Source organism: Anoplopoma fimbria, chromosome 14 (genome assembly GCF_027596085.1).
Source record: "Anoplopoma fimbria isolate UVic2021 breed Golden Eagle Sablefish chromosome 14, Afim_UVic_2022, whole genome shotgun sequence".
Lineage (NCBI taxonomy): Eukaryota > Metazoa > Chordata > Actinopteri > Perciformes > Anoplopomatidae > Anoplopoma > Anoplopoma fimbria.
This window is the reverse complement of record NC_072462.1, coordinates 4,950,677-4,967,199: the sequence shown is the minus strand read 5'-3', so window position 1 is coordinate 4,967,199 and position 16,523 is coordinate 4,950,677. Positions and strand designations below refer to the sequence as shown.

The 16,523-nt window shown below is 42.1% G+C and overlaps 1 protein-coding gene across 1 annotated transcript in view; it reads right to left on the bottom strand.

Annotated features, from left to right (window-relative positions):
• Positions 1 to 1,571: 1,571 nt before the first annotated feature.
• LOC129101995 (formin-binding protein 1) overlaps positions 1,572 to 16,523 on the bottom strand; it is a 57,082-nt gene continuing 42,130 nt past the window's right edge. Inside the window, 9 exon segments of the mRNA XM_054611896.1 lie at positions 1,572 to 3,548; positions 4,691 to 4,854; positions 4,991 to 5,112; positions 5,914 to 6,046; positions 6,168 to 6,277; positions 9,344 to 9,358; positions 14,547 to 14,695; positions 14,698 to 14,734; positions 16,325 to 16,516. Coding sequence (XP_054467871.1) covers positions 3,370 to 3,548; positions 4,691 to 4,854; positions 4,991 to 5,112; positions 5,914 to 6,046; positions 6,168 to 6,277; positions 9,344 to 9,358; positions 14,547 to 14,695; positions 14,698 to 14,734; positions 16,325 to 16,516 — 1,101 coding nt within the window. The 3' untranslated portion in view covers positions 1,572 to 3,369.

Below are 16,523 nucleotides of genomic sequence, written 5' to 3'. Positions count from 1 at the left end.
AAGACATCCATGGCCTAGCTATGCATATGATCGTTAAAAAAACAAAATTTCGGGTCCCTATCGTCCTTTACTTGAGAGTTTTTGAGATTAAGCTGGGGAACACTGACTCGCTGGTAAAAAAAAAAACAGGAAAACATGCTTTCTCAACCAAAAGAAAAAAAGATTTAATAACACAGGCACCGAACCCAAACAGTAGCATTCAGGTTAATTCAAACAGTTCGACCAGGCAATGAGGGTTAACTGAACAGAAAAGGCTGGAGGTGAGGGGGGTGTAGGCCGACCAAACACCCCCCCCCCCACCTGCTCCAGGTTGCCAGCAGAGGGGCGAGGAGGAAGACAGGGCAAGCATGCAGCACACCACAACGCTGAGCGGCCCCCTGCTCCGGGGAGGTTGCAACAAAAAAAATAGGGGTGTGTGGGGGGGGGGCTCAAAGCAGCCAAGGGGTCGCCTGAGCCGCATCGGGAGGGGGGGGGGAGGGTGTGGTCAGAGAAAGGAACAGACACCAGTGACAAGACAAGAATTAAAGGATGAAAATCCATCACTTTCCTTCCCAGCAGGTCCTGGATGTGTGGGGGTGGTGGTGGTGGTGGTGGTGGTGGTGGGGGTGTGGAGAAAAGGGAACATCACAACACAGAAGACCTTTTTTAAAAAATAAAAAAACTAGACATACATACAAAGCATTCAGCTCAGACGAACACACAACATAACACACAGATAGATGAGTAGCACCTTCACTCCTTCTTCTCCTGACACCTGCGAATATGGAGCTGATTTTAGTGGGAGGGGTGACCATGATGGAGGTTAAGCCCATGATGTATGTAGATGAGCCCAGGGTGATTCTCTTCTGACTCTCACACACACACACACACACACACACACACACACACACACACACACACACACACACACACACACACTGCAGGATGAAGGTGTGTGACAGCTGATCTTTTGTCTGTAAGGCTCCTGTTGGTCTCCTTCCTGTCTCTGACCACAGCATCCACCGTGTGTGTGTGTGTGTGTGTGTGTGTGTGTGTGTGTGTGTGTGTGTGTGTGTGCGTGTGCGTGTGCGCAGTGGGGGCAAAGGTAAGGAGAAAAAAAAAAACAGGGGGGGGGGGGCGTTCAGAGTGAGGAAGCCAACAGCCACGTTCATGACCGCGCGTGGTGCAAGCGGAGTTAGTTCCATTAAGTAGCAAAGCTTTGCTGAAAACAACTAAAAAAAAGCATATTTCTTACTGTGGTTGTGACTGCTGTATGGGTGTTAAGGATGGAAAAGGTTATGAGCGCAAAAAATTACGATGGATTACTCTTATTGTTGCTTCACATCGCAGAGTTCTGCAGAGGAAGCCAATACGGTTTTTTTTTGTTTGTTTCGTAATGGTTTGGAAATAGAGATGCGTTCTAATCGGACGGCTCTCTCTCGCTCGCTCTCTCTCTCTCTGGTTTTAGATTCGGGTCATCTTTCACTTTCTCTCTCTGACTCTGTGAGCGCGCGGGGAACGTGGTGGTTTTCTCCGAGGCTGCTTGCCCTGCCATTCCTCAGCCAGCCTCACACTTTTAGGAATCTGCAATTCAAAAAAAAAAAGAAAAAAAAAAAGAGAAATACGGACAAACAAACAAAAAAAAAAATGACAAAAAGAAAAGTTAGATTGCTTTTAAAGGAAAAATCGACAGCAACCCAAATATTCAGATATGGAGAGGAGGAAGACAGAAGTCATTGCAGATATGAAAACTACTTGAATGAAACGGATAATACTGTGGCGTCGGCATGAATGTAATCTGCACATACTGTGATTGTAAAAATACCTCCATTAACCAAATGATGTATCTGTTTAACTAAGAATATTTCAGCTTATTCCACTTTAGTTTGGTCTGAATGCATGTTAGAATGCAGCCACTTCTCTTTGTCACATTACATGCTGATATCATGTCATGACGAGGACAAAAAGTGCTGCAGCGTGCAAACAAATGTTCTTCAAAAACGAGAAAAACGTGAAATGTGTTTTTACAGTGCCAACATGAAATGACGTCCTGCACAGAAGAACCCCATGCTGTGCTGGAAAAACCCATCAAAGCTGATTTAAAAAACATGTGAAAGGGAGTTAAACAAAGGCTTGTGTAATGAGTTATGAAAGAGATCATTTCTGAGTCAAAGCCAATCTTGAAAAAAAGAAGCACAGAATGTCTTATTGTAGCAGTGAGATGAAATGACGCCGAGATCAACCACACCATGCTTTAACAGTGAATGCACCGTTCAGGAGGGTGCTGCTCAGAGAACCATGCCACAACGCACAAAGCTTTAAAGTCACGACCAGCTCCATATCTCAGCCCCGTCTCACCATATAGCTTAGCATAGGCTAATTCTCAGTCCTTTATTCCTTTACCACTGGCCTGGAAAAAAAGGACCAGAGCAGCCCAACACTATCAATAAAAAAAAAGTGGATTAAAAAAGAAAATAAAGCACATTCTAACAGGGCTATTAGTTACTAATTTGATCAATAATTTTATAAAATGACCCCCTAACTAGGGGAGAATAATTACTTTCACAACTTTTCCATGTTGTAACAGCATGATTAATCTAGATCATGCACTATTGAGGGAGGGTGCGCTTTTTATTTCTTGATTATTGTTTTTTTTTTTCATGTTTAGCCTAAAAAAATATCTTTCAATATGTATTTATATTTTACAGAAGACTGACATTACATCTGCGTGATTGCACATCGAGCATGCTGTCTTTAAAGTTTACAACAAGTGACCAAAACACAATGTTCATCGTCACTTCAGATGGTGCGTACATTCACTCAGCCGAGTTTATCGATTTATTACCATACTGACTCACATGTTTGACCGAGGTTGTGGATCAAACTCGTGATTAAAAACACGTTCATTTGAATGAAATACTGTCATTTGAAATCTTAACACAAAAAAAAGCACAAAATACATATTTAAAAAAAATCAAGTACTGTGTGTTTTAAAATGCACATGTGATCATTGTCGGTGGGTGATTTATCCCATCATGCTCAGCTTTGACTGGGGGAGTCATGTCTTTTTTTTAATATGACCACTAGGTGGCACTGCAGTGAATGTAAAGTGAGGAACTACAACCTTCTTCTCAAACACTGGCTCGCTTTCAGTGTCATTACCTTAAACAGTGCCAAACATTTTGTCCAGTACACTGTGACACACACTCACACTATCAGCAACAACTGTCCTAACTGTCATGAGGCACAATGGACAAATCTGATTGGCCCTTCCTTCTGAGAGAGACAGGAAGTACGTGTGTGAGTATGTGTGGAGATATTCTCTTATCTGAGCTACCAGTAAGGAGACTTACTGACTTCACAGTAACACAAACAAACACGCTTGCTGAGTTAAATGTATGTCATAGCACCTTTGGCATTTGTTTCCAAAAAGACCTCGACGTAGGATGTGGGGACGTATCCCTCCTCGTCCTCGTTCCTGCGCACTCGTGTCCAGCCGTCTCCTTTGTCTTCCTCTATGACGTACAGCAGCTCGCCCTCTGCCACGGCGATAGTGCCCTCGTTATGACCTCAAAGGAGAAAAGGCAAGATAAGAGCGTGACTACGGAGACTACGAAATGGCTACCCTGTAAAATGAGAGGAACCACCGTGAAACGACCAATTTATCAATCATATTTCCTGAAAACAAAGAGGAAGGAAGACCAGCTGGTGTGTGGTAGGAAAATGCAATACGTAACTTACTTATTACGCTGCGTTCTAAAAATTGCATTAGCCAACAGTGAGTGGGCTAACCTGCATATTAACCACTAATGGTCCTGCAGTAGAGCTCTTATGGAAGGAAGTTGCAACTATGACTGTCTCACAATCAGTCTTTCTACTTCATGACCAGCTTCATTTAATCTGTCCAATCATAAAAAAAAACATTTTCATGGGTACATCAGCAGCAAAGAGAATGATTGTAGAAATTAAATTGTGTATACACGTTTGTGGATATTTTACATTTTGAACTGGCAACTGCAAGACTGCATGATTTTACCTCTACTTAATATTATTTATTACATTGGACCAGCATCTCCCACCCAGGACCCCCCAGAAGTGTCCCAAGATAAATCTAAGGGGTCATCAGATGATCAAAGATAAACAGTTTCTTTCTTTCTTTCTTTTTTCTCTAATGCTGCTTTTTTTTGTCCTGTGAAATAACGGATATTTCTTTCACCTCTTCAGCCTAAAAATATCCTTGAAATAGGCTACGTTAAATATTCAATGTCTTCACCTGCTACCTTTTAGTAGGGTCATTATTTATACATGTAGCGTTTGGTATTTTTATGATCCCAGAGAGGGGGAGGAATCTCTCGTTTTAACTCGAGAGAACTGATCCATTTCTTCTGGAAGGTTCAACACTTACAAGGCAACACATCTTTCCAAGTGAAGTCACCGGTATTTATCATCACCCCCGATCGATCAGAGCTCTTTAACGCCTCGGATTTTCACACAGCGCTGCCTTTTGAGAACTTGCCAAATCGATTTTTGAAATAGTGTACGCGGGGAAATGACTATATCTCTATCCACCCTCCTCCTCCACACATTTCCTCAGTAAGGTCACACCCTTACTCCTCCTCATTCCAAATAATCACAATCCTCCAGCATAGAAATAAAGGGCACATGTCCTTTTGAATATTAGTACTCAGTTAAAAGGGTTTTTCTTGTTTACCTTCAAACGGGTACAAGGCTTTGCAGGTGCCGATGGTGGGCAGGGTCTCCTCGTCGTCGAACTCATCGTCGAACTCCGGCGTGCTGGAGGTCGGGAGGGTGGGGTTGACGTTGGCTTTGACCTGAGTCTCTGAATTCTGCTCCTCTGTGTAGCTGCCATCCGGGCTGCTCAAGGGCCAACACACACACAGTAAATATACTGTGAAAACATACATAGTTTTCCTCCGAAGAAATAAGGTGTGAAACGACCGTGAGTGTGTGGGTGGGGGATGTTTGTCGTGTCCGTCCGAGTATACCATACCTCTCTCTGTCCTGTGCACAGTTGTTGCTCACTGTCGTGTTGTTCTGGGTCTCATAGAGTCCACTTCTCCGGTTCGTTTCGCTCTTGGATGGCATCCTCTCCTCCACCTCTGCTAACCAGCCCTGAAACACACACACACGCAATCATTAAGTATGCGTTGGATGCTGCTAACCTTTTTTGTTTTCCCTCCTAAAAATTCCGACCTACATATTAAAAGTATTGATCTTGGCATGACAGCCTTTCTTTGTTCTCATGTTGATATTGTAGGCCTTCAGTGCCATAATATGATGTAACTGATTCTTGATTTATTGATGTTAACGATTCTCGATTGAGTGAGTGATGTCATGAGAGCGGTGCGACCTGATTGGTCTACATAGGTCTACCAACCTATCTAAGACATGCATCCTCATTATCTTGGAAAGTAACCTGATGAAGGTCTGTGTACCGAAACGTTGTCACTAAATATATCTATATGCAAGTGAAGAAGACAGTGTGCAGGTTTTTTTTTTTTTGTTCTATATTTTCCAACGACTTAAAATATATTTCAAGCAGCATGGAACTCTTTTTTTTAATTTTTTTTTTTTTAATGCGTGAATCAGATGACCTTTACATTTGGCGAGAACCTTCAGGGGGAGGAACACCACAGCCTCACGCTTGCATTACCATTTATTTACAGGGTTGAACCAGGCCATTGTTCTGGGACTCCTCTGCCTGCACAGAGACGGAACATGCAGCCAGCCCCTTCCAGCTGCATCACATCTTCTCCTAATATGGACGGGCGGCAGGCTTCTTTGGAAAAATCCCAGCCTGAGACGTGTGTTTGAACTCCTCATTATTTACTGTCTCAGACAAACCAAACAGGAAAGCTTTGCCAACACTAACACTCGCACAGGAACGAGAGCTCAGGCTGGCACCGAACTAACCTCGAATTTCTGCGCTTCGAACTGGAGCTTCTCGATGTTCTGGCCAATTTCCGATAGCCGGGGGTCTACGCTGGCGGGGTCGCCCATCTGAGGGTTCTTCACGTACACGTCTTTCATCTTAGTTAGGGCGTCCCTGGGAGAGCAAATTACTCAGAGTCAGAACGGGACTTTGCTGCAGATTAACGAGGTAAACACAAATGGCGCTTGTCGTGTACGGGAGGGAGAATCCCCTTAATGTCAGATTTTAAAGATACCTCTGGTCCATCTCTTTCTGAATGTCCTTATTCAGGTCATCTAGCTTGCCCTGCAGCTTCTTCCTCCTCTGTTCTGGTGGCAGGTGGCTGAAGTCCTCCGGTCCAGAGCCCTGAGAGGAGAAGAATAAAAGAAAAGAAAATGGGAAAGAGGTAGAAAGAAACACGAAGATTAAGTTGAGGAAACTTTCATAGCTTATTATTTGTTGTGTTGCTGTTTCAACAGGGATCATTTCTAGCTCCAGTAGGTGCAGTATCTCCCTTTGCTGTAAACCCCGTGAACCAGGACTCAGGGATAAATGGATAACAGCAGGGATAAATGGATAACATGGAGCTCTTGTTATGTTCTAATCACATAATTCACCTGATGGAGATACTTCAGCCAGTCTGGATGTTTTTGTACTGTGTATAGACTCGAGGCCTCTCACCTATTCAGCCGTAGATGCATCGGAAATGTAATAAAGTATTCTCTACATCCTATCGTTGCTCATATAGTGTTTCAGAGGGAGCTGGCTAATGGGGCTGTTCTCTGGACGGATATGTGTGTGTGTTCTCAAAATGGAGGTTGTGCGAGTGAGAGGTTTTTTGGCTGGCCGAGGGTCGTATTTCCCGATGAGAAGGTTTCCAGTCTGAAACACTGAACTGATGAGTCATGCTTCTCGGCAGCTTCTTGAACTTTCTTTGGACATAAATTATCAGCGTATCATTCTCAAGCTCGCTAAACAACAGTGCCAACTGGTCTGTATGGAGCCCCCAAGAGCTTCAAATCACATCAATACGTTATTATAAAACAAATAATCATATGAATAAAGTAACATTTTATAAAAAACTTAACTTATTACTATGATTTGTATTTTAGAGAGCATTCTCTTATATTAACTGAGTTATTTTATTTGTCAAATTTTTTAAGTCTTATTTCAAAAAGTGCCATTTAAAAAAAAAAAAAAAAAAGAAAGTAACTTATATTTTAAGTCACTTTTATTTCATAATATCACTTTCAGCCGGACTCAACAACTGCTCAATCAACTAACTTATTGCTTTGAGCTAAATGCTAACGTCAGCATACCCACATGTTTAAGATGATAATGCAATGCACATACTGATGTTTAGCAGGTATAATGTTTACCATCTTAATCACCTCAGTTTTGTGTGTAAGCATGCTAGCAGCTACTGATTATACAAAAACGTACAGCTGAGGCTGATAAGAATGCCATTCCTTTTGCAGGTATTTGGTCATAAATTACCTTCTTGACCAGATGGTGGTGCTAGATAAAAAGTCAGAGGATCACAAAAGTCAGTGGGCTTTATCTATTGATCATGAATGTCTGTATAAAATGTGTAAGATGGTTGACTGACGTTTCAAAACCTCTGCTAGTAATTTTTAGATAAAAGTGAACAATAAAACCTAAATGTAATCATTTGTCTTACATTGAGACATCATAAGATATACATTTCATGAAGTCTTATTTATTTATCAACTTAATATTGAACTCCTTTGGGCTCCATAGTGTCTATCATTGAGTTATTACGCTTTTGCTTCCATCCTATCACTTCAGTAAACCGTGCATTGACTGAACAGGTGAGGCCTTGGTTGGATCTCATTGAGATGGGTCACAGTGGCACCGCAGGATGAAACGTCTGGAGCTACAGACTTCACTGCACGTGATCCGGGTCAAACACAAAGGAGCCAGGTTACCATGGCAACCGCACACCCCTTCTCCCCCGCATCACAATGCAACACTTACCGGGCATGCAAACGTAACAAAGATGAATCATCATGCAGGGACATGCTCATTTCTGAGTGATACTTCCGGGTTACAGAAGTCATGTATTAGTGTTTACATTCTCTATGTTCCCCGAGACCAATCAAAACACTAGCATCTAGGTCAAACCTAAAACCAAACTAAAACCATCAGCAGGGATTAAGTCATTTGTTGTTTGTGTCACTAATCACTAAATGATTGATCTGCATGGAATCAGGTAAAGATTTATAGAACATATTAAGTAGAGAATGTTGAATCATGAAAAGGCCTATTTTTTCCATTACAAAGTAAGATAAGATTCATATTCTGGAAAGTACGCTTATTTGCCTTCTCGCAGAGTCTTCACGCTAAATATGAAGCCAGCTGGCGGTTAGCTTATCTTAGCTTAGCATAAAGACTGGAAGCATGGGGAAACGGCTAACCTGACTCATATATTAATCATCATCATTTTGCATCATTACTGACAGGTTAAGAGTAGCACAGTGGTAACATTTGCATCTTTAAAATGCAACACATTACTTTGTAGGATTGTTAAAAAAAAAAGCGTACATGCCCTGGATGCTACTTTTTTTATTCCTCTGCTGTTGTTTTTTTTCTTTATAACACATACATATTATTATATAGCGCTCTATATGGAGCTGAAATTGCTCATTTGGACACATATCTTTGGAGTGATCAAGTCTAGCTGTTTTCAGTCTTAATGCTAAGCTAAGCATCTGCTACCTTTTAGCTTCATGTTTAGCACACAGATATGAGAGTGGTATCAACCTTCTCATTTGAACCTCAGCAAGAATGTAAATAAACTTTGATTCAGAAAATATTAAACTATTCCTTTAATCCTAAAAGTGAGTCCTGTTTTGAGAAAAGATATTAATGAAAGTTTGCTATTCTGAGGAGGCCTACAGTTCCCTTTACAGAAAACCATTCTATAAAAAGTAATCAAATCATCATGCAGTGTAAGGATGTGAGTCAGCAACTACTACATAAAATCAGATTAGTGTTTGTTACAGAGACACACGATTGGTCGAGACAAGGAGGACTACCAGACGGACTAAGAGACGGACAGGTAAAACATAGAGTAAATCTGATCACCTCAATGAGATTCCGGACGTGGGAATTGAGTGTGATCTGCACCACAGAGACCACACACAGTTTGGGAGAGACATGACGAGAACACAACCACAGCACAAAAAAACCAAACAACAAAATAACATAGAGATGAGACAACGACATGAGTCCGAGGTTCCATCGTTGTGTCACAGCAAAGATTATTAAATTATTAACTTAAATCCAAAACAAAACCAAAAAAAAACGTAACGGCGTACAGGACGTTATTAACAGTGTGTTACTGGGAGGACGTGACATGCGTGCTATGGTCATGCCGCTAAGGTCGTGAGGTTAAACGGTCATGCTTACCAGCTTGAGAGAAAGCTTCATGGGGGGGAAGAGGAGAGAAAAATGGCGAGGAGCAGGAGAGAGAAAGAGACAACAGTCAACATCAGGAGAATATTCAGCCATTTGTTTAACTTTGCTTTAAATTAAAATAATCTACATGTTTGTTTGAGAATGTTTTGTCAAACTTCACCAATTAAGGAAAAGAGGGTATGGCACTTAAAGGCTGAGGAATTTGGATTTATGTGCTCGTTGTGTCATAAAAAAAAGCTCTTCAAAGGGACAGTTTCAGCTTTAAAGCCTCCACTCTTTTCTAATGTGGTGAAGTTTAACATTTCTACTATAATGGATAAATGAAAAATGAGAAATAAGTCGGCAAAAAAAGGCCAACCTATTGCTCAAGCATGAAGTAAACAATGGGGGGGGGGGAAATAAAAAATTAAGGAGAGACAGATGAAAGTAAATGTAGAGAAAGAAGTAGAGGGATGGTGACAGCGACAGGGACGGATGTACCCTTTTACTTCGTGATCCCTCTCTGCTGCCGTTACAATGACACAGAGGTGACAGCAGAGGGCGCCAAAAGCATAAACACATCAGCAGGTCCACACGTTGACATGGAGGCAGATACTGCACACAGACAAGCTGGAGAGTCGCTTTCAAAACCAATCTATCAAAACTCACTTTGTTAGGAAGAAAAATCCCCACATATCAAGTTCTATATGTATCTCAAATGAAAGTAGCTGAATGAAGGCACTTGAGCAAAGTTTACTCTATTTACTAAAAGGTAAATAGAGTAAAAACAACAAAATAAATGGTTGGAAAAGTGTGTAAACTGCGTATTTAAGAAACATTTGCTGAGTCAGTGCTGTTTTGAATACAAAGAACAGGGTAGAGAGCAGGTTAACAACCCTCGGCTGGTAGAGCTGGAGCAGATGACTTGTAATCCTGTTAGAGGCTCACAGACTGCTGCACTGAGGAGCTCTACTCACTCTACTCCACTAATCAAGTCATCCACGTGGAACGGCCTGTTACAGTGTTTGCTATGACACCTTGTGGTCCTCCCTTTAGCCTCCCCAAAGCTATATTTGATTCATACACTGAGGTTGTAGTTTGGCCCTTGTTTCTGTTTCTAGTGGCTCAGTTATAGGCTATAAATGAGCCTGGGAACAGTCGAAGTTCCTAAAATTTGGGCCCGTAATAGTGAAATTTTGCACTTCACTTTTACTCCTACTCACATACGTAGGAGTAAAAACTATTTATCATATGTCTTACAACTCAAAAAAGGCTCCTAAACTGACAAGATGTTTCTGGAGTGACTTCACCTAGTATCATTGTTCATGGTGTCAAGGTCACACTATATCTATCAGAATCACATTTTATTTTATAGGAGATTTTTAATACATTTATATTAGTTTCTTTAACCTTTGTATTTGTTTATGATTTGAGCATTTTGATAGAACGTTACAAAATATATTTTTTCCCCCTGCTTGTGGTTTTATTTTTTGTTCTCATTTCACAAATAATTTGCACTTTTTAATAATATTATGTAAGGATTTGAAATAATAAAAAAAAGAAAATATAAAAAAAAGAATGAGCAATGGGAAGGATGCAGGGTGAGTAAATACTTGTCCCTGATTGGCTATTCCTGCTCTGAGCATACATGTGACATATCATGTGATCGCTTGAGAGCTGCACTTTACTGTAAGTAGAATCCTGATACATGTGTTTTTACTCCCCACATTCAGCAGATACATTTGAACTCCTAAATTGGCTTTTTGTACCTTTTTGTAAGTGTGATTCCTGTAAGTTTTTCATCGTCCTCAGATCTACCTGAACTCTTTCCAACCACCCAGACAAACATAGATATACAGATATATGATGGTCCTTACAGACAGATAACATCGCTGCAGCACAAAGAAAGCCCTGGAGGGGTGAATTCTGGGTATTGTATGCTGAACCCAAAACCCAAAGTGTGACCAACACCACGCCCTAACGTCACACCCAACTGACGGCGAGATCTAAATAGCGAGGAGGGGGGGGTGATTAGTGTGTGGGATGAACAGCATCCTCACTCCCATAAACCGCCCCCACATCCTCAGGTGCTCGTGACACTTTGTGAATTGACCCCTTGTAGATGCTCCGCAGGAAGGGAAAGCCCTGAAACAGCTGCAGGACAACAGCAAGCAACGAGAAACCCCAAGCTGATAACATGTGATGTGGGATGAAGTCATCGTCTTCTACGATCATTCGTCCCGTTTATAACACGCGTCAGAGCCGTGTGATCAATACCGAGCCAGGCACAGACACCAGCCTCCTTTGTGAGGAAATGTTGCCTCATTTAATGGTGACGACTTAAAGAATGTGTCACAAAATACATTATTAATTTGATATAACGAGGCCACTGCATGTGTTGTACATGGCTTCTACTAATCACACACATCCGCATACATTCAATATTCATCCACACTCTCTTACAACCCCTTGAAACACACACACACACACACACACACACACACACACACACACACACGCCGCTGGTACTCACTGACGCCCATCACACACTTACAACATATTGCCTGGCTTCGAAAGCATATGTGGGTCGACCCAGAGTCCTCTTCATAAGCTCTTTGTGAGAAATGAGCGAGCGGGGGGATTGCTGCTGCGGTGGTCGTCAGAGAGAACACAGCTTTGTCAATAAGAAGTCAGAGAAACAGCACTGACGTCTTAAGATCTTATACTTTATACTGTTTTAATTTGACTCCCAAAACACAGACGCTGTCTCTCTTTCTTCCTGCACATAACAGACAGTTACTGAGGATGGATTAGACCAAACAAGGTCTCTCCTGCAGAGGTAGACGTCTCTCCACTGTGCAGAGAGAGCAACACCCCCCCTGCATGGGCACAGCGACTCTAATCCCTAATGTGATACTATGTTCTCCTTGCAGGAGGTGGGGAAAAAGTAGGGCGATTTTTTTTTTTCTTGATTTACCTGCAGCTGTAACCACAGAGTATAATAGGAAGTAGGTTCTATATCATTATTTTGCTTTGATAAATCATTAAACAAGGTTTCTGCAGGAACTTTTCAAGACTATTTAATACCACAAAGAATTCCACAAGCATGCCGCCCACATTATGAAAGTATAATGAAAAAGAGTTAGGAACCATATGGGCTAGAGTTATTTATTATTATATTATATTTTTGTTGCCCTAATGATGACTTTATTTAATTAATAGGACCTGGACACCATTAAGTAGCATAAAATGGATTTACCAAATAAATAAAAAAAAAATCTGTTTTTATTTACATTGACACATTCTCATTTGGAGACAATGAGCAAATGAATGCCTCCACAAAAAAATGTCATGACTAACATTACTGTCTATGACAGGCAAAAGAAAATATTTAAGAATTTTTTATATTAAAATCCAGATTTTATTTTGTTAAAAATAAGCTATTCTTCTCAAAATGGACATAGATACTGTGGCCCTCGTCATAAAGAGTTGCTAGTTTGCCTGGATTGATGCAATCCTGTTTGTGAAAGAGCTGAGAAATTGCCCTGACCCTCTACCAGCAGCTGTTCAGTTGCATTAGCCCAAAATGTCTGTCAGTGAGGCAGTAGGGCTGCTGTCCCTAAAATACTTTTTGTTATTTTACAGGATTAAAGATGCACCTTCTGTGTCCTTTTAGTCCCCGTTAACATATGGTTGATTTATTCCAAAAGGACAAATCATTGTAAAAATGGGCTCTATGCTAAACATCTATATACATGAAAAACATAAACAGGTTACTGCCATGAGACATGAAAGGGTGAACAACTTAATTAAATGTATTGTCATGAGATATGGAGAGGAGATTCATTTAAGTCTTTGATTCTCTGAAGGGATTTCTACTCTGACACAGTTTCTAACTTCTTCTAAACTCGTAAACTTCATCCAACCTTTTCCCTGTGCTATAAAAAGTAACTGTAAGGTCAAACTTCAATCTTTTTGATCTGTGCATAGTGGACAAACACAATGCACCTGATTCAACTCCTTTTTATCGCTCTTCTCGAGAGCTGTTTCAGCACTTCCGCTTTCAGAAACGTGCACTTCCTGATAGACCTGTCCGGCGCTAGAAAAAAAACACACACTTCCCTTTTTTTTCTAGTGCCGACCTTCAATCATTTCCCCTGTGATATGCTTGACCACACTACACTGTTGCGCCATATTGTTCTTTTGCCTTTTTCAGACGTCATGTTGGCACCAATTCATACACATGTTGTTACTTCGTCTAACTGCTGCCCTTTCAAAATACGAGCGTACACAAAAACTATATTTGTGTGGTCCGGAAGGAGCCGCCCAGTTCCTGAGGTCAGGAAGTGGGATTACGGGAAGGCGTGCCGTGACCTGGTCCGGCCCAGTGATTCCATTACAACACACACTGGACGAGGACGGGAACTGGTGATGACACCCAGCAGGACCCACCAGGCTGCTGCTGATGGAGCCACCCTCCGGGAAGCCTTCTAAGATTTCTCAACTGGCCTTCTTTCTCCTCAGGGGGTTGGTGACTCAGTCAGACTGCTGCCATACCCCCAACCCGTCACTTTGTTCACATTGTGAGCTTGAACCCTCTTTTTCTTTTTTGTGTGCAAACCCCCCCCCCAAAAAAAAAAAAAAAAAAATTGAATCTGCCTCCAGCACAGACTGCAGAGAATTGCGCAGGGAACTACTGCCGTCTCCATGCTACTGCCAAGACTGCTCAGGCATCTTGCTCATTTCCGTCAAAGGGTGGGGGGGGGAGGGAGGGAGGGTGAGAGGGACTGTCATTGTGAGCACAGAGTTAATATGAAGAGGGAGGAGATGGAGAGTCAAACATGTACCATGGATTCATAGTTATGCGCTACAGAAGCATGCTAGAGAAGCACATGAGCTGAGCACTGTATGGGTGAAGGTGGAAGGCCTGTTTTTTCTGCTGGTATTCACAGATTATAACATTTTTTTGTAATAATAGTACCAATTTTTTTCACACTGCTTATATATCGAGGTATATAAGCACTGGGAGGTAATGTTCAGTGATGCCATGCAGGCTTTATGACCTTCAAAACAGATTGAAAGTGTAGAAATAAAGATTCTACTTTTGCATTACTTCACCCATACAGTGTACAGTAGCAGGTACAGAGCTCATGGACAGGTGGAGGACACGGACACACACACGCACAGACAGACACACATGCACAGACACACTTACCCCTCGCCTCAGGCTCCGGAGGCAGTGCATTTTGGGTTTGGAGGTCATGAAGTCGTTGAGGCGGTGGGAGAGGGGCTCCTTGTGCTGCTTGGGAGACTGGGGGTCGTTGGGAACAGCAGAGGGTGAGGGCGGGGATGAGGCTGGGGGGCAGGTGGGGGCTGGTGGGGGGATGTTAACAGGGACATAAGCTACCAGTAAGAGAGGGGGAGCCGTGACGGAGAGGAGGAGGAGGAAAAACATGGAAGAAGAAGAAGTAGAAGAAGAAGTAGAAGAAGAAGAAGAAGAAAGGGGGAAAGAATCCAACGAAAAAAGACAGAGGAGGAAGAGGAGGAGGGAGCACAAAACGAAATAAATAAGCCTCCTACAAATATTAAAAAATAAACACAGAACAGAAAAACCCAAACAGAAATTAAAAGACAACCGAATGTACGACAGACCTAGTGTATCAGTTGTTATGCAGTATGTAAAACATAAAACATAACAAAAAAAAAAAAAAACAGTTAAAAAAAACAACCAGAGTGAGTAGGAAGCGTAAAATGTTTTAAAGCAAGCGGCTGCAGCGAAGCAAAGAGTTCCAGTCAAAGCGCATGCAAGCTTCCATTTTTAGAAATCCTTCTCATTTTTCTTCTACCGTCCCGACATCATCACATGCCAGCCAGGACGAGAAATTTCCCCAACATCCCCAAGGATATCAGCGGCTGAATTTGAGGTCATCATCCGAGAAATCTAATTGCTTATCGCTGTCCTAAAACATCTGACTGCATAATTCATCGAGTGGTTGCAGAGTGTCAGAATGCGGCAGAGATGAGTTCTAAGACACCACACAATGCGCATGCATGGACAAGTGAGTCAGAACACCCCTACTGTCGAAGACAAAGAGACTGGAAATATCACTAAAAACCCTGTTTCTGAAAGGCAATAATGGTGCTTTTGTGCTGAAACGTCAGCATAATGTTCTATTTACATATGTGTGTCTGTTAGGTTTGCATGCGTGTGTGTATGTAAAGTAGAAATACCTCTCTGTATGGCTGTTTGTGCTCCCCCAAAAAAAACTTATGTAGAAAATGAATTCTGAGTACATCAAGCACAGATAAGCGATGTGTTTAGACACCATTTTCTCCTCTGGCATTGCACACATTTGCTTCCAGCCTTTCTCACACACACACACACACACACACACACACACACACACATACACACAATTACTCATTCATGCTCTGCTATAATTCAACACCAACAGTGCCACCAGCCCACAAGACGGTCCAAGATCAGTTTTTGCTGTTCAGAAGCAGGAAACTGAAGGAGGCTACTCGAGCTATGATCGCCAGTCATTTAGGGAAACGGTTATTTTTCAGATGCAGTTAATATCTGCCAGTTGAGTTCCACCACAGGATGACAGTAGAAATGAATTAGTGCGTGTTACAGAAGGGAAGTTTTCAATATCGGTGAGGGTGATTGCCAGGGAGGAGGAAACGGGTGGCAAATGATAACAACAAAAATGGCAATACTAGCATACCGACAACTAAATTAAATACGTAACCAGAACTAGAAGTGTAACAAATACTACAAATGTGACATTGAACACATATATTTCTATTACGAGACAACATAACATAGTAGAACCTATAAGCCCCCCACCCCACACACAAATCTCCCCAACCACAAGGTGACCTCCATGTGAGGAACATCTCGTGGTAAAATGCACCAAAGCCAGTGAGGCTCTGCTGCACGTTGGAGCGTAAATGTGGCTCCGTGTTAAGTGTGCATTCATGTGTTACCTTGTTCTTGTTCTTAATGAAGGGCCACAGTTTGCCCTTGCTCTTGCCGGCGGGCTTCTCCTTGCCCTCTCTGGAGTTGCTCAGGCTGGTGTCAGACGCCGTCCTCTTCATGGCCTGGCCGTAGTCCTCAAACTCCACGTCTCCCGGGGGCTCGAACCCGGACTTGTAGGACTCCACCACCTGCTTGGAGTCCTAGTGG